Source organism: Lissotriton vulgaris, chromosome 9 (genome assembly GCF_964263255.1).
Source record: "Lissotriton vulgaris chromosome 9, aLisVul1.2, whole genome shotgun sequence".
NCBI classification, from domain to species: domain Eukaryota; kingdom Metazoa; phylum Chordata; class Amphibia; order Caudata; family Salamandridae; genus Lissotriton; species Lissotriton vulgaris.
Window position 1 is genome coordinate 524,334,240 of NC_141697.1, and position 19,162 is coordinate 524,353,401.

Here is a 19,162-nt window from a genome sequence, read left to right on the forward strand (position 1 = left end):
GTCTTAACCACCCTCCAAGCCGGATTTAGATCAGGGGTCTCGACCATGGACCAGATCTTCCGACTCCAGGCCCTATACTGGAAAACTGCAAGAATAGAGGGTGGCAGCCTCTACCTTGTTTTTGTGGACCTGCGGGCCGCATTTGATCTGGTTTCCTGGGAGAGGCTCTGGACGGTCTTGGAGGAGCTCCATACAGGGAATTATGCACAGGTGAGATGTGGAAGGAACGGGGAATTATCAGCTTGTTTCCCCGTTACCTGGGGTGTACGCCAGGGCTGTGTACTGGCCCCCACCCTCTTGAGCCTGTATGTCAATGGTCTGATAGATGTACTTTCTGGCGTCAGGGACAACAATGCTCCTCGCCTGGCCACTGGTAGGGTGCCCGTCTTGATGTTCGCGGATGACACCCTATTGTTATCGCGGACATCAACGGGCATCCAGCGGGTTTTGGACGGGCTTGTGTCTTTCTGTGCCTCACGGGGGCTGGAGGTCAACTTGGAGAAGACTAAGTTCATGATCTTCAATCCCCCGAGACATACTCGCCCAAATCCTACGCTGAATGGAACCTCCCTGGAGCGTGTATAGACTTTTCTATACCTGGGGGTCACATTGACTGAACATTTCACTTGGGATCACCAAATTTCTAAATCATCCTTGAGACTGGCCCAGAATATGGGAGGCATAGGTAGATTCCACAGTGCTTCGACTTTTAAACCTGTCACTCCTGCCCTTGAGATTTACAAAATACAAGCCAGACCAGCATCTTTGTATGCCGCAGAACTTTGGGGACACATGAAAGTACATGAGCTATCGAAGGTTGAACATGCGTTTATGCGCCACCTGGTTGCTCTTCCACAAAGTACTCCCATCATACCACTACGCCTAGACATAGGCTTGGAACCCATCGACGAGCTGGCAGCTGCACGACCTCTGCTCTATTGGAGAAGGCTTTGGTCTGTGCCAGAGCTTGCATCCTTTAGGGCAGAGTTCACTGCAATCTGGGGTCAGCCACAGCTTAAGAACATACCTTGGCTGGCCCATGTTAAGGCTTTTTTTCATCAAATTGGTATGTCACAACTTTGGGATGCACCTGAAGACAGCTGCGCGAGGACGCAAAGGTCTCAAATAGTGGCGGCTGTAAGGTCATACAACCTAAAAACCCTACACTGCTCGACCTCCTTGGGAAGGCTGTCCACAGAGTTTTTATTGACGAAAATTAGCCCCAGGACGGAGGTGTTTTTGGACATGGTACAGCCCCCATTCACAAGAAAACTGTATTTTCAACTGAGGCATGTTCCCTACCGATAGGGGCACTAACATCCAGATGGTCACACTCGATGGAGGCCAATTGCCCTGCTTGCAACCATTGGAGGGAAAACATTGTACATATATTTTTCTTCTGCCCCGCATACAGCAGAATTCGGAAATGCTGGATTTTAGACAATGTGCTCAAGCTTTAAGAGTTTTAAGAGTTTTAACCTACAATACTGCCCCTCCCATTGTTTTTGCTCTTTCCCGTTTTTTATATGGCATGTGGTGGAGAAGAACCCTTTTTTTTAGAATGAAATATTGTCTCATATTTACCCATACACTTATTCTTTGATAACTCATTGTTTCATACCTTTTTAATTCAACTGTATTTGTGATTTTACTGTTGTGACTGTATATATTTTATATTTTATATATTTCATTGCACTTTTATGGTCTTCTGTACAAAATAAAGTTATCAAATCAAATGAAATGTTCATTGGTGGTCACTTTGCCTTTGGAGAACCCTCCAACTATGTTCACACACTATTATTGGCGGTGGTGGGTTAGCTGCAGGACTACCACCTTTAGTGCATTGGTGGCCCACCCAGATAGGGCAGTCCTCACAATGTAGATTTTCAATGCTGGCGCCTGCCATGTGGAGCATCTCAATCGTCAGCTCGTAAAATCAACATTGGCGCCACCCTCATAGAGAACACTGCATGCACATAGGTTCATTTCTTTTTTGGGGTCCAGAAATAAACTCCAGCATTGGCGTTTGTATGTAAAATGTATTAAAAAAAATAAGTGCTTCCACCACACTACTGACAAAGACTTTCAATGATCCGAAGGTCTAAGGGACTTGCGCCATGAACTAAATGACTATCTGGAGGTTTATTTATCAAAATGTCACACAGAAGAGCAAGAAATCTTGTTGTGCTGCATTGCGTGACAGGGAGAGGGCAGGAATAAACCATATTTAACATCATATGGTTCATTCCTGTCCTCTCCTTGAGCTGGTTCATTTTGTGCTGCCTAGCAACAGCGCAGACATCCTTGCATCGTGGGGCAAGGATGCCTGTGTTGCAAGCAGGTTTGTTTTCATGCAGGAAGTTACACCTTGATGCACAAAAACAGCCTTCTTAGGCTTTTTCCTCATTCAACGTTTGCTGCAGAATGCATGGAAAAGGAAAAAACAAGGATAAATAAAAATATTTCTCCTCATTACACCTCCCCTTAGAAGGCATAGGATTTTGACACATTCGCAGGTATACCACTCATTGAAAATCTGGAAATGCAGCAAAATCCATGGTTAGTATGTGTGGCAACACCCAAGCACTACTCATGGAAGGCATCCCTGGGGAAGAGTAAGACATTCAGTGATTTGCGCTGTCTTGCGTTACTCAAAATTTACCAGACAATGCAGGGCCACACAAGGTTTCCAGCACCTCCACACCTCCACTACAGCTTCTTTTCTTGCAGTTGTCATGGCCCTTGTGCTTCCTGCCCTCTCTGTCTTTCCTGGTAGACCTTTGTCCACTGCGGTCCCTAGTGCACTGGACACCCTCATATCAACTGCTTGGTCCTGACTCCTGTTTTCCAGCTCCCAGTTGTGGCTCCTCTTTCTCATCTAACGGTTTTGCCTCCTTCATGGCCCCTGGTGCTCCTGCATCCTGTGTCCCTTCTGCTGAGTCGCAGCGCACACAGATGCGATCAATTTGATGGAGGTATGACGCCCTATGGGACTTTCCCACCCAAGGAGGGAGCATTTCTTGCAATCCCCATATAGATAATAGATGGGGAGCAGCCATGGTTCCTCGCCTAATACAGTTAGCAAGGGAGTCTCCAGTGTCTATGGCTGAGATACCCGCCACCCCCTCTCAGCACAATCCCCAAGGATGGGAAACCGGAAACAGTTCTGAACTTTTGGAAGGCGGGAGGGAGTTACCCTCCCGGCCGTATTTATTAAAATATGAAACAAAATCAAAACATTAAAATAACAGTTTCATATCATGTACAATTTCATTTCCACATTACGATGTTTTGGCTAACCTTAACATATTTCTAATACAAAGGTTCTCCTAGCCGAAACTAACATCCTACAAATACATTCTTAACTTGAAATTGTACATCCTAACGTTAAGGGCCAACGGCAAGGTCGTAACCGGTGTCAGATCCCTAAACCAGAAATACCCCCTCACTTGCGAGGGGCGACCGCACAGAGGGCTGTACCTCATGTGCACATACCAATTTCCCTTGTCTTGACGGGGGCCCCAATTAACTCGACGCCATTTTATGGTCGTCCGAGGACTCGTGTGAGGTGTCTAGAAGGTAGCGTAGACCCCCCTCCCCACCCCACACAACTTACCACATCTGCCGTCGCAGATGTCCTGGCCCGGGAAATTCCCAGGAGGGGCCTGTAGCCCCTCCTATCCAGGGAGGAGCCTTGACCGCCTTCCCTTTCCTTTCGGCGTCCCATCCTTAGAAGGGACCGCCTCCCCGTTGAGGGGCCAATGGCCACCTCCCCCCGGGCGCTCCCATCCGTAATGGGTGACGCCCCCCCCATAGGGATCTTCCAATTACTGCTCACCGATCATGACCTTACCGCCCGACCGAAAAATAAATACAACATTATACTAGAAAGACTGAAACTAAAAGACAACAGATGCTCAAAGTATGATTACTGAAACATCACTGATCAACACTGGTGCAAATACTTTATTCGAAAAAATATACTGTAAGGAATTATCCACTTTATTGCATACTGAAAAACTTTAATCACAACAACCTGTAAGAAATTGAGTTACCACATCAAAACTTTATTTCAAACCACTTGCTGTCTCCAGGGGCTGGTGGGTGGGTCAAAATTGGCTCTTCGTCCCGTCTCGAGCTCATGTGCAGCAGGGAGGTGCAGCTTCAGAGCACAGGAACAAGAGGATGCTTCTCTGGCTTGCTGCTCCTTTTATCCTTCTTCGAGCGGGCGTAAACCCGCCTCCGCTCGCCTCCGGGGGCGTGGCTGGCGGCTTCAGTGTCTAGGACAACCCACTCTAGGGCGGGAACAAAGCGCGCCCCGGCTATGCCGCTTCGGGCATACCAGCCGAGACTCGCCTCCCGCCCAAGATGGCTTCCCGGGGGGATCGGAGTACCCCACCATACGTTCGGGGGGACCGAGTGGTCGCCCCTTTCCATATGGCTGAGATACCCGTCACCCCCTCTCAACACAATCCCCAAGGATGGGAAACCGGAAACAGTTCTGAACTTTTGGAAGGCGGGAGGGAGTTACCCTCCCGGCCGTATTTATTAAAATATGAAACAAAATCAAAACATTAAAATAACAGTTTCATATCATGTACAATTTCATTTCCACATTACGATGTTTTGGCTAACCTTAACATATTTCTAATACAAAGGTTCTCCTAGCCGAAACTAACATCCTACAAATACATTCTTAACTTGAAATTGTACATCCTAACGTTAAGGGCCAACGGCAAGGTCGTAACCGGTGTCAGATCCCTAAACCAGAAATACCCCCTCACTTGCGAGGGGAGACCGCACAGAGGGCTGTACCTCATGTGCACATACCAATTTCCCTTGTCTTGACGGGGGCCCCAATTAACTCGACGCCATTTTATGGTCGTCCGAGGACTCGTGTGAGGTGTCTAGAAGGTAGCGTAGACCCCCCTCCCGACCCCACACAACTTACCACATCTGCCGTCGCAGATGTCCTGGCCCCGGGAAATTCCCAGGAGGGGCCCGTAGCCCCTCCTATCCAGGGAGGGGCCTTGACCGCCTTCCCTTTCCTTTCGGCGTCCCATCCTTAGAAGGGACCGCCTCCCCGTTGAGGGGCCAATGGCCACCTCCCCCCGGGCGCTCCCATCCGTAATGGGTGAGGCCCCCCCCATAGGGATCTTCCAATTACTGCTCACCGATCATGACCTTACCGCCACAGGCCGGATAGTTGACCGGCTATCCGGACCCCCCACAAAACTCCTACCTAAAGGTCATGCTGTAAACACTTTAGCCAGGTTACGAGGTCTCCTATGAGTAACACATTCCCCACCCGGGACAAATGGACCCCATCCTCCAGGTACATACTGTCCCCCTTGATACAACCATGAGGAATGGAATGCAATGCACTTGAACGGAACAGTCTACCCAATTTGTTGTTCACTTTCTTCACCGAATGATTTATAGCAGACACCGAATTCGCCCCCCGCCACACCTTACGTGGAATCATATGGGACCATGCAATTGTGCACCCTGGAACCCTTCTCGCCAACCAACTCACCGTGGATAGGATCGCCTCGAGAAGAAGTCGTCTACCAGTGGTCACCAAATCATTGCCCCCAAGATGCACTATGATTATAGATGGCGGTGACCTCGTCCGCCCTAACAAACCCTCGAAAAAGGATTGAAACTGGTCAATACAGAGCCCGCCCCTTCCGTAGAAGGTCACCCTGTACCCGTATTCCCCAGCTGTGTGAATCATGTCACCTGCTTTGAATACGTCCGCGGCACGCCTCACGTATGAGTGGCCCACGACCCACACCACTTTCTCCGCAGCCGGTGATTTTTGACCGCTGGTTCCCAGGTGTCGGGTCGACTGCACAGTCCGCCCCGCCTCGTAAGCTTGCGAAACTGTAAACCAAACAAAAACAAGAAGCGTGAGTACATGATATCAGCTTCACAACACGTGCAACCGCACATACCTTTTGTAACAATTCGAGGACCAACGCCCCAATTGTTTCACTTTTTCCACACTCAGACCCCTGGCTGTAGCCTCTGTAGCAGCCCCTATCCGAAAGGAATGGGTCCCAAACTCGCCGGGGTTCAAGCCCGCGGTCGAAATTGCCATTGCAAGCACCCGCTGGAACTGAAACCTCGTCAGTGGGGTGGCATCAGCGTGTCTCAACAAGGTCCCCCCCCATGATGCCGCCCTCTGCGCTAAATATTCCTCTACGCAAACAACGGGGCACATGGGAGATCCGGGAATCCGATGTATGACTACGCAGTCCCCGCTCGCACCCTGATCGGTCTTAGACCTGACAAACGAGACAATCATAGTCTCCCCCTTAACCTGAATGTGCTCTCGGCACAGTCCCCCCACCGTATCCTGCTTGTTCTTTGCCACCAGTTCGCTTACCCGCATCGCCCCATGGAATGCTAACGCAAAAGCGGCCCGGAATAACACTGTCTCATACTGGGATGAACATGTCGCAGGGAGTACGGATAATAACAGGGCCAACCTATCCAGACCTATCGGGTGCCTCTCATCTACTCTGCGACCCTCAAGGCGTTGCCACCCACGTAGCGCTTTCTGCACCACAAAAGACGCTGTCGGGTCCTGGATCCCATGAGCCCTCGCCATAAAGGAAATGGCGGCCCGATGCCTTTGGGCCGTAGCTACTGACTTGCCTGCCTGATGTAAAGACAGCAAAAATTTTACGACAAGCTCTTCCTGGCCCCACATTTCCCCCCTAGCAGAACCCAAAAAGGACCAATAGGAACGGAACGCCCCTTCGTATGCCTTCCTTGTCCTGGGTGCTAAACTCTCTCCCACGAGGTTTTGTAGTTCGGGGCACCGAGAGACCAGAGAGCTTCGGGAAAAGGTGCCGCCACCGGGTCCGCTGTGGGCAGAAAACCCCAGAAGGCCTGCATACGGAAACGAGAAAGCGCATCAGCCGCTTGGTTCAGTACCCCCGGGACATGTCTTGCCCTAAAGAGCACATTCAACTGCATACACAATAACACAATTTCTTTGAGCAGTCTCAGAATCCATTTGCAACGTGCTGCCTGACTATTGATACACTCAACCACGGTCATGTTGTCAGACCAGAACACCACAGAGTGATCCCGAAACCCCTCAGGCCATGTTTTCAGGGCCACCAAAATAGGGAAGAGTTCGAGAAAAGCAATGTTACTCGTCAGCCTGGACTCGTGCCACCATGACGGCCATTTTTGAGCCGACCATTGCGTACCGAATATGGCGCCAAAACCTATACTCCCCGCCGAATCTGTCCACAGCCCCAGCTCCTCGGAGGACACCGCCGGTTTGTTCCAGACAATTCGACCATTGAAATCCGCCAGGAATGCCAACCAAATGCGCATGTCCTGGCGAATCTCTGCCGAGAGCCTCGTGCGGTGGTGTCCCTCCTTAAGACCGACCATGGCTTGTGCTATCGAGCGGGAAAAGGGGCGGGCCATTGGCATTATTCTAAGGGCAAAATTCAACTGGCCCACCGTTTGCTGCAATTGATGCAAGTTTACCTTAGTCTCTCGAATACATGTTTCAAGGGAGGCCCTAAATTTTACCACCTTTTCTTTGGGTAAGCGAAAGCAACCTTCCTCCGAATCCAGCTCTATCCCAAGAAACTCGAGTGAAGTTGAGGGACCCACAGTCTTACCTGGTGCCAGTGGCACACCAAACTGAATCATTAAGTCACAAAATTCATTTAAAGCCTGTCCACATTCTGGATCCCCGGCTGCCCCCAGGAACAGAAAGTCATCGAGATAATGCATAACATGCTGAAAACCCGTCTTTCTCATGAATACCCATTGCAGAAAACAACTGAATTTTTCAAAATAAGCACAAGATATGGAGCATCCCATTGGCATACATTTATCCATATAATAGAGACCCTGAAACATGAAACCAAGGAGACGCTGATCGTCTGGGTGTACCGGGAGCAACCGGAACGCTGACTCGATGTCTGATTTTGCCATCAGCGCCCCGGGCCCCAGGCGATTCAACATGGCGACGGCGTCATCGAAAGATGCGTACCGCACCGAACACACTTCCGGGTCTATCGCATTATTCACGGAAAGACCTCGTGGGGCTGACAAATTATGTATTAGCCTAAACTCACCCGGGTCCTTCTTAAGGACCACCCCTAAGGGGGAACATACAAAGTTAGCAACCGGTGGTAAATCGAATGAACCGGCAACCCGGCCTCGAGTCACCTCTTTTCCAATCTTTACCTGTACCACCGCCGTATGCTGCAGGACCGACAGTTGGTTCTTACAACTTGTATTACCCTGAAAATCCCCCACTGGAATGCGGAAACCAAACGAAAACCCGCCTCGCAACACCCCAGCGGAGACATGATCCGGGTATTCATTGAGCCAAGGAATCATTGCAATGGTATCAACCGGGGTAGGTAAAGGCGCCCCTCGGACTATTTCAGACCTGTTTGGCGCTTCCCCTACCACCGTTATCACCCGTTTTGGCTCTGCACATGGTCTCGGGATGGGAGGACTGTCCACACCCCCCACAGTCGTGTCTAAACTTGCATGACCCCTGGGGCCTTGTACATTTTCCCCTGTTAAAATTCCAACAAATCCCCTTTTTACCTGCGCTACCACTCGACTTCGAGTGATGGTCGTTACCTGCACCCGTCCGAAAGGGTGTCCCAGAGGATTGGCGGGAAGACTCACCCCCGTTACCCCCCGACAATGGTACCTTTAACATGCCTGAATTCTCCATTTTTTGCCAAGAAATGGAGTCATAACAATCCCAGGTCAGAGCTGGGTCGTGCTCTTTGGCCTTCCTAAAAACATTGTCATAGCAAAACCACTGATTGCCCTCGTATGATTGAGAATACTCCATGATACGTGTCTGATATATGGGCAACTCGGGCAACAACTCAGGCTTTCGCTCCCCCATAATTGAGGTGAATATGCCAAACGCCCTGCCCCAGTTACCTATGTTCTCATCAACCTTAAAGGCGGCCATTTTGGCGCGCCAAACACTCGGATGCAGAAGCTCTTTTTGGCCCTTCACATGTTCGATCTCGTAATGGTCGGTAAGCAAAGAAAACATGTTCACATACTTATCAGCCCAAATCTTTTCCTTAACTTCGAGTGGGACATGCTGGGCCACTTTCTCCCTTCGTGAGGGTACAGACCCCTTCCCCGCAATCGGCAGTAGCCGCTTACCTGAGCTAGGAGCTGTAATCGCTGCCGAACTCGTGCCCGCTGCGGTCTCAGCCACCGGAACCTGTGGGGGAACAGAAGATGGTGCCTTCGCAGCCTCTCTAGATTCCCGCAATTGCCTCATTACTGCCCTGGCGTCATCCACCGTGGTGCCCTCACTATCTTTTCCCAACCACGCTGCCAGTTGTGCAGCCAACTCAGGAGGCATATCTTCCCCGTTCACGGGGGTGACTACAACGGGGATCGGTTGCCCCTCCTTCGGAACCGGGATTGGCTCCTCTATCGGAATATCGGGAACCGGGGCCTCCCCCCCAGGAGTCCCCCTCTTGGACCTCTTGCCTCTCCCGCTGGGGACTACTATGCTGGTCCGACGACTCGCTTCGGGCCTCCAACCCCGTTCATTGCCGCCATCTGCTTTTTCATCTCGGCCATGTCCTTTACGAGCATGCGGAGCATCTGATCGGTACCGACCCGCTTTCCGACCTTCTTGCCCGGCATTCTCCAACGAAGATATCTGAAAGAACAAGAACAAAATTACAACGCTCAAAATTGGCTCTTCGTCCCGTCTCGAGCTCACGTGCAGCGGGGAGGTGCAGCTTCAGAGCACAGGAACAAGAGGATGCTTCTCTGGCTTGCTGCTCCTTTTATCCTTCTTCGGGCGGGCGTAAACCCGCCTCCGCCCGCCTCCGGGGGCGTGGCTGGCGGCTTCAGTGTCTAGGACAACCCACTCTAGGGCGGGAACAAAGCGCGCCCCGGCTACGCCGCTTCGGGCATACCAGCCGAGACTCGCCTCCCGCCCAAGATGGCTTCCCGGGGGGATCGGAGTACTCCACCATACGTTCGGGGGGACCGAGTGGTCGCCCCTTTCCATTCTCCTCTAACTGTCCAACACAGAAAACAGTAACTAAAAAGTTGACAAAAACGATGTAATGGAATGCGGCTGAGAGCAAATGCAAGTGGATGAGTTTAATGTGAATATTTCCCTCATCATGCATATATTTTTCTGAATATATTGTGCACGGCACATTATACACTGATCGCAGTTAAACAAGCCAAAGTAGCACATGTATTACATAATTTATCATCTGCACAAAACATAGTAGTGAAACCGAGATTTACCTTCATGAGGGAGTTGACCATGTCATTTAAACGGATTTGCAATAAGTTGCCTATGAAGGGCAAGGGAGTTGGTCCTGGGGGGAAGTGGCCTTTTCCCTTTCCCCATTGACCTTTCGATAATATCTTGAAGGAGAGGAGTAGAATTAAGACAAGGGTGAGCACAGCCCAGAGCTCCATATTGTACAGCAGAAGACTGTTTCTTCACCTGAAAAACATCAAATGTACCAGTTAGAAAAACTGGCTACAGAGGTATTGAGTATAAACCAATTGTAAAAACAAATAATCCATGCTTAGAACAAAGCTTTCTGTTACACTGAAAATATATACTAAATATTTCTGTAAGTTTGATCTTCAGCACAAAAGGCATCAGTTTCAATTGTGGCTTGTGGTAAGGAGTAGGTTACCTGGAACATTCTATGGTGCCCAAGACCTTCTGTCAAAGGGAAGAAACATAATAGGAAACATCATTTTCCAATTCCTTATGCTGTCTTCAATTACAGATTTAGGGGCTGATTATGATTGCGGTTTTTCCGCATCCTCGGGGCCGGCGGAAGCCACCGCCGGCCCCGAGGATGCGGAAAAACCACATTAGGATGGCTGGTGGGTCCTGGTTTCCGTCCGCAGCTTTTCCGCCGCGGTCGGCTTACAACCGCGGCGGAAAAGCTCTGATATGGTGACGGTGTCTCTCAGACAACGTCCGCCATATCAGGATGGGCTTTCAAAAGTGCTTTTCCGCGGCGGGTTTTCCGCCGTGGAAAAGCATACGGCTCTTCACCTAGGGGGCCCGTTGCGGGCCCCCTAGGTGAAGGGGGGTGAGGGGTGCACATGGGGGGTACCTATGGTACCCCCTGCATTTGCATGCAGAAAGCGGCAGGCACCGCGCGGTGCCTGCCTCTTTCTGCATGCAAATGCAATGCGTGCATTTTTAACATTGCCGCGGGTGCAGCTTGAAGCTGCACCCGCGGCAATGTTAAAAATAGAGGATGTGACCGCCAGGGTGGCGGTCACATCCTAATCGCACAGGAGGGGACTCTGCAGCCCATGCGGACGTCCCCTCCTACTCAATGATCGCGGACGGACGCAAGTCCGTCATGATCATAATAGGCCCCTTATTGCGTTTTTTATTGTGGAGGTTCGGGATTTTGAGTACAACTTTGAAAGTGATGTTTACAAAAATGTTGAGACAAATGTTTTTGCTTATGATGACATTTTTAATCAACTACTGACTTAAATGGTGGCATTTACTGTGTGGGCACTCTCCTCTCTTTCAGATATTTCAAGTTAAAAGGTTTACAAACTGGTTCCTAAATATTCTTGAATTTACATAGTGGGGCAGTCCAGATGCCTCCAATAAATTATATGGGATAACGAATGGAAAAGGCAGGGTGTAATTTACAGCAATGTAATGCTGGAGTTAAGAATAGAATAGATTAAGAATTCTGGTTGTTGGAATGCAAACACAGCCAAATTGAAGACTACACAGCAAGGTTTTTAGTGTCAGAGAAGCTCTGGGCACACTGCCAATGGTAAAAGCACAAGAGATTGTATCTAAGATAAATTAAATTGGTGGTGCAACTGGGTGAGTGGAAAAACCCTAATAACCATTCATATGTTAACACCTTAGCAGCTATGGAACGTCCAGCTCCAGTGCTGAATGTTCCATTGCGCAGGTGCAGTTGGAACGTCCAACGGCCGACGGCAGCACTCCCGAGGTAGTGGTGCCGTCGGCCATTGGAATAGGCGCAGCACTTAAGGTGTTAAACCAGCAAGCTGGTGAAACACAAAGATTCAAGGAAAAGAAACCCTATGCACACACATGTAATATCAAAAATTAACGTATACAGTTAGACATGCAACAAGTAAAGCAAATAAGGCTGCAGAAAATCAGGGATCTCCTGTACAGAATAAGTAGTCTTCAGTTCTTTAATTTTCATTAACAAGACAGCAGCCAGCCAACACGTGTTTCATCGCTTCTGCGAATCCTCACGGCTCAAGATCGGCTGCGTATATGTCGAAGGTCGCTCTGCCGGTGATACTTCCGACCCGGTGGGGCCCGTGACTGGTTCAATGGAAAACAGGGAAGTAGAGATGGCACCCTTGTGGCGAGAATTCTTATATCGTATAGTGTACTCACAAGATCGCTTTCAGCAAAGTTTAGATGCTGACGTAAAGTATCTTCACTGAGTCTGCCGACAGAGTACGATTGGGCCGGAATCCCAGGAGCTATGTAGCTGTAGGAGATGTGGAGCGGATAACTCTACACCCTTTTATCAAGATTAGCGGTTAGGAGTAAGGGAGATGCAGATTGTGTGGCTCTGAGGTCCCTCTATTCTGTGTATTATCTAAAGCGTTGTGCGCTGCGTCTAGGTAGCTCCCGGGTCACCGTGTTCCTGGTTGTGGACCAGAGGTATCTCAGCAGCGTTTCCAGTTCTGCATAAATCTCAGGAAATATCCTAACTTCCTGAGGTAACCTAACCATTTGACAGATTGAGCTGCAGACCAAAACTACCTGTTGAATTTTTTTTCTATAGCAGGAATTCCCAAACTGTTTTGACTCTCTGCTCCCATGACCCATTGGCTGTTGGCTGCAGCTCCATATTGTAATTATTAATTGGGAGGGTGGGGGATGTAAGCCCGGTCTCAGGAGTAGTTACATTTTTCTCCCTGAAAATAATTGGGATGAAGGTGATGAAGATATTATAATCATGCAGAGAGTGTTTTGAATTACTAAGGCGGCACAATAAAATATTCCTAGCTACACTTCTTTGTCCATTCCTTTCTTAGAGCACCCTCTCAAACTTTTTTTATCCCACTTACAGTACTAGATGGCAGCCCTCTGCAAGTAGTCCCCATTGCTAGAGTGTTTCTGCGCTTGAAGAATATTTGCATGACCTTCCATTTCTACTCATGCCATTTGTGCCAACACACCCCTCTCAGCAGGGTGACTCATGATTTTTTAAAACTCCATACTGCTTTATTATAGCTGTCTCCTCCCTAAAATTGCCTCCAATTCAATGCAAGACCATTAAAATCCTCCCTTTTTTTGCACGTTGCTCTTTCTTCGAGAGAGCAGACCTCTCTGGAAGTGTGTGTACTGAAAGAAATGTGTACTGGAAGTAGCTATGGTTCAAGTACACATGTCAATATTTAATAACACTTAGGGCCCCAATTACAATGTCAGACGGACCTGAGTCGGTCTGACATCTTTTGGGAACTGGGACCGAACGACCCCCTGTCATCAGTCCCAACCCAGAAATAAGGATGCGACTGAACACTGTTTGGTCGCATTCCGAGTCTTTACAATGGGAGCATGCATTCCGAATAGAATGCATGCTCTTATTGTAAAGAGCTGAGGTGCAGTTCACCCCTGCACCATAGGGCAGGCACCTCAGAGTGCCTGCCACCAGATGCAGCGATCAACAAGGGGCACCATGGGTGCCCACTAGACCACCATCCGGAGGCCTTGCACACATGGGGGCTCTGCATGGGCCTCCATAGTTGGATTCCCACAGCCTTTCTGTGCAGGAAAGGCCGGCACAGAAAGGCTGTTGAAATATGCCAGTGTAATCCCTCAGGCGGAAAGAACCGCCTGAGGAATTACTGGAGGCTTTCCAAATGGCAGACGGGCTCTTCGGAGACCATTCAGATATCCGGTTTGGATTCCTTTCTTACCAAACCCATCAAAACGGGTCAGTCAGAAAGGAATCCCAACAACCGATTACGATGATGTTTCCTACGGCATCGTAATTGGGCCCTAAGTGTATTGAGAAACACGACAACTGTACTTTTCCACATAACTTTCATTGGTGTAAAATGCATTTGGAGAAAACCTAAACTATCAACAAGTCTAACAAAGTAAATCAGGCATCTTCCACTTACTTTGGGAGTGTTGAAACGTGGGGATGCACTGAAATATGAAGGTCATCTCCCTCAACATGCCATCAATTAAGCACTACGTTTTCAGCTTCAGGCTTGTCACTTACAGATTGTCGACATCATGCGTTTAAGTTTAATTAGTTTAACTGAAGCCAACAAACTCTTCAACATTAAATGCATTAAAGTGATTGGAGCTTGGCTACCCCTGGCTAGTTTTGATGGTGTCCCGGGGAGTCACGGTGTACAGTTTGAGAATCACTGTTATATAGGGAACTGGAATGATGATTTGAGGCAAGAGAGGTGTTAGTCTTGAGGTGAGGTGTAACAATCTGCTAAATTGCCCACATACCCCTCATTTCCAGTTCCCTACATGATTCTGTGTATTCAAAACAGAAAACATCAAACAGTCAGCAGGTACTAAAATGCAAAAATCATTTTATTTCTGGGTCCTTGTAATGTTAAAAGGGCTTATCAGAACTTTTTTCGGTGGTTCAGGAGCAGGCAGGAGTTACAGGCCCCCAACACTGGTGGTTGGAGCCGTTTGTCAATGCAGTCCAGACCTACAGTTCAACTGCAAACTGGTCAATCACTACACCATATCCGCACTTGACTCTTAATGTGTAAGAAAATATGGCTCTTTGCAGATGTCCCTAACTTTTTCCCCATTGGTACTACTAGTTGCTAGTTTTCAACTCTGACAGTGCATTGAAACCTGCTATCAAGGCTACAGTGCCAGTGGTACCCAGTTCATAGGTTGTATCAAACAACATGCCTTCTCACTCCTGACATAAATCTTGTGCTCTGGATGATGGCATTCACCCAGGTGGCTACCTTAGAAGTTGCCCACCTGCTTGCCCCAGCTTCTCTGTTTTCTGGGTGGCTAGCCCACACTTCCTGTGTTTGCTGCCACCAAGACAGTAATCAGACCTCCTTCCAAGCAGTCTAGCCACTCTCAGGAGTCAGGAACAAAAGCATAGAAGGCAGGAATGCAGTTTCCTAAGTGCACTAGACCCTTTGGATTTAGGTGATCACTGGCCATTGGGCCCATTGGGCCCTCTGTGGGATCACCCAAATCCAAATGGTCTAGTGCATATAAGAAACTGCAGTCCTGCCTTCCATAAAGTTGCAGACAGCTACCGTTCCCCTGGGCCTGAAGTTATTTTCTGCACTGCTTGCTGCTGCCAAGGCTTTGTTGGTCCCCAGTCCAGCACCTGGCCCCTTTACTAGACTCTGCATTAAGAGGGAATTCCATCTGAACTTCGAACAGTGTCATCACACAGTTGTAGTCTTTTTGCATCTTTTTCCCTAGCAGCACCGGATCACCAGTAGGGATAGCCAGGACAACACTGCACCCAACTGTTGTGGCCTGGTCCAGGGACCAACATGACCTTAACCTGGCAAGGGTTCCACAGAACTTGATCTACAATTGACCAATTGACACAAGCGGTTTGTCCCATTGACCGCAATATTATGTTTTCACTGTAGTATTTTGCATTGATTTTATATTGCTTCCCAAACCTATATCACTAGTTATATGTATGCTATTCCATTCACTTTGGTGTTTAAATTAAGATAATAATACACATTATTTTTATGAATTGGTGATGGATTTCTCTCAAGTTGTACCAATTACTTATCGTGCACTTTGGTACTCTGAAATGCTTAACACTTGTTCCTCTAGTATAGACGGACTGCTATTTGCAACCCTACCTGGATTGAGCTAAGGATTCATTATTGTGAATCCAAGGACAATCATTGTGATATTGCGATAATGTGATATGGTGAGGTCTAACCCTCACACCACTTAATGCTCCACTCTCCTACACAATGTATCGATCGCAAGCAGTCTATGGCGTCTCATGAGTTAGAGTGAAGTGGACAAGACTCAGAACTCAACAGTCATCAAAGCAAACACAATAAATACTGACACACCCATTTTTTTTATTATAAAAGAGAAGTACTGGAATATAGACACATGTACTTAATACTACAAATATTAATAGGCTCTAGACACATGGTTCTAAAATCTTGTGTTGTAATGTTAAACGCACATAGACAAATCAAATTTGAACTAAAACACAGGTGTGGGCTCAGCACTGGATACAAGCATAGCTTCCCTGTTTTCTCTGACCTGGAGGTCAGTCCATATTGTTCCCTGTACTGAGGCTTGTTGTGGAGTTATCTAGCAGGACCCACCAGCTTGAGCTTAAAGTAAGGTACGGCGGTGTTGAGAAGCCCATCTGGAGATCACTGGCAGGATCGCTCAGCCCACTGCTAGTTTCAGAGAAGATCCCTACTTCTCTAGGCTTTTGAGAGGTTACAGTTGCTTCAGTGCTGTACCAGGCAGGTTCAGGAGGCCCTTTGCTTCAGTTGATAAGTCAGTCTGCACAGCAGTTGTGATCTCACTTCTCTTCTCTCCTGGTTTGTTCTGATCAGTAGACTTCACCTTGATCAGACACGATTCACTCTAGAAAGACAGGAGTCCCAATCCAACCAATGAGTCTGCACTGATTCTCTTTCTTGCTTTAGCTGTTCATATCAGCTGCCCTCAAGCACAAGGCACAGTGGCTGACAGGCTTCCATGGTCACAGCCGGACCCACACCTCCTTTCAGCATGACTTCTATATGATGTACCCTCACCTCTAGGAGAATGGCAGTCTTAAACACCAGCGCTGAATCTCAGGATGTTCCGAATCACAGTGTACATTACCCTCTTCTTGGATAGAGAGAAATCTGGAAGCAAGTAGGAGAGCTTGGGTCCCATTACAAGAGGGAAAGAAACAGGTGATATGGGTCTTGAAGTTAGTGTAGTGGAGCTAGTGTAGAATAGTTAAAGTCAGTGTAATGGAGCTAGTGTAGAAGAGTTCCCTTTCTTCTTGTATTCATTCTCTGCAGAGCAGACAAATGGACGTATTTGCAGTTTGACTGATGAGACACAACAGTAAATTTGGAGGATATCCCATTACCATATTACAATTGCAATAAGCTATAATGCGCATGTAATATGGCAGACAGAACATCCACCACATTTGTGATGGAGTATCTTGTCTGCCAAACTCTAAATATGGCCTAAGGTCTGTGTTCAGGTGATAGATCTCACTGCAGGTAGAAAACAGGGGTGTACTCAGTATGAATATCAGCACCTGATTGATATCAGCATTTCGGAGTAGCACTTTTGGCAGAGACAAGAGAGCCAGGCCCTGCCTAAAGGATTCCTTTTGCAAAGCAGTTGAGTGACCAACTTCCCATCATCTAACTAATTGGCAGTGTTCAGCTTCCATCTTGTGCTCAATTTTACCAGGTGTAATCCAGATTCTGCTGGTCTCAGCAATCACACACATTTATACAGCATGGAGATCTTCCACCAACACCATTCTTACCACATGCATCCACATGAAGTTTCTGGGAACTTCCTTCAACTGTAACATTGCACAACTGGGCCCAGTATGCACCACACTCACATAAACAGGAAAAATGTTTGTTCGGGGACATGATTTACATAAATTGTATATTACAAGTACTGTTTAATATATGTGCCCAGGACAAATGGTAGGCTTGTGTGTAATCGAGGGTACCCTTTATTAACCCCAGCTGACCACAGAGTCCAGCATCTTTAGAGGTCTAAATAGATGGGATCTGTTGGACCTGGCCCTTTTTGGCAGGTTCACCCCTGAACTTTTTGCCTATCCCCCGCCTTATTTCTGACATGATGTTGGTGGTTTTATGCCTCTGGGCACTTTGGCACAGTGGTCCAGTGTAAAGTGTGTGAGCTCTCTGTGTTACATTGGTGAGATTGACCTGTCCTCCCATAGGAATGCATTGGGGATAAGGGTGGCCGTGGTAATTCCTGGTATGAGAAGAGCGCAGGGTCCAGTTTAGTATGTATGAACTCTTGAGAATGAATGCTGCGCAACGGTGTGCGCAGATTTATGATGACTGGTGGAGAAATGCCACTTTTAGAAGCTGGCATCTCCGTGTGCTATGTGTCTGCCTGCCTGATGTGAATTGCATGTCTGGCTTGTGAGTGACCGGGGCTGGGAGTTGTGGGTGGCTCCAGGAGGGGCAGGATGAGTCAGCTCTGGGCTGAATAGGACATCTACATTTGGAGTGGTGGGAGGAGTGGCCCCCTGTCCCTGAATAGGAGTGTTCCTGCCCTGTGCAATGCTGGCTCTGCCCCCTGTGGTGTGTCTGATCACCTAGCCCCCACCTGACAAAAGTGAAGAGGAGCTTGGGAAACATAGTGCCCCAAATCCCCCCTGAAATAGTTGCATCTGGTTCCCCAAGCCCTGCGCTGCAGACAAAGGAAGGATATGGTATAAGTATAGGGGCTGTACCCCCTGGAAATGTTGTTCTCTTCCCTGATGGTGTGCTGTGCCTGAATCCTGATGGGGCGTGCTGCTAGGGCCCAGGTAGAACTGCCATAAGGGCTTGCCTCCCTGGACCCTGCATTGCCCCTTGATGTCTGAGGACTTTTGCTGTTGGAGCACATTGTGCCATGTGAGCGCTACACCTTGGATTTTCCTGATGACCTGGGAGCGCAATATCTGGCCAGGGGAGAGGAGCCGGTGGGCCTTGCAGCGCGGTGCTGCACGAAGAGCAAGAGAGAGAATCGCCAGCGCAGGGATTTCCCCATGATGCAGTAGTGAGGCGGGAGCCCACCCTGCGTCTGAGGTATTTCACGTTGGAGAGCGGGTGCCCACCCCGCTCTCATGCTATGTGGACAGCGGGTGCCCACCCCGCATCACAGCCAAAGAAACAGAAACCACCAAGAGAACTTTCCGAGTCACTGCTGAGCGCGACACGGAAGACAGGCACCATTGCCTGGTTGTGGCCGGGCCCGGTAGGAGGAAGTTGCCGCTGGGGCAAGCCGAGCTCCCGTGAGCAGTGTGAGCCCTGCATCTGCAGAGAAGAGGTGAGCCCTGTGCAGAGGCCAAGAATGATGGAGAGGAAGGCTGCCAATGGAGGCGGGGCTCCCGTGTTATGGAGG

At 48.7% G+C, this 19,162-nt stretch overlaps 1 protein-coding gene across 1 annotated transcript in view; it reads right to left on the bottom strand.

Annotated features, from left to right (window-relative positions):
• Positions 1-19,162, bottom strand: part of LOC147690362 (cytochrome P450 2F2-like) — a 382,599-nt gene that overhangs the window by 336,353 nt on the left and 27,084 nt on the right. The window contains exon 3 of the mRNA XM_086938000.1: positions 10,300-10,504. Within this exon, the coding sequence (XP_086794126.1) occupies positions 10,300-10,476 (177 nt within the window). The 5' untranslated portion in view covers positions 10,477-10,504. The remainder of the gene's footprint in view (positions 1-10,299; positions 10,505-19,162) is intronic.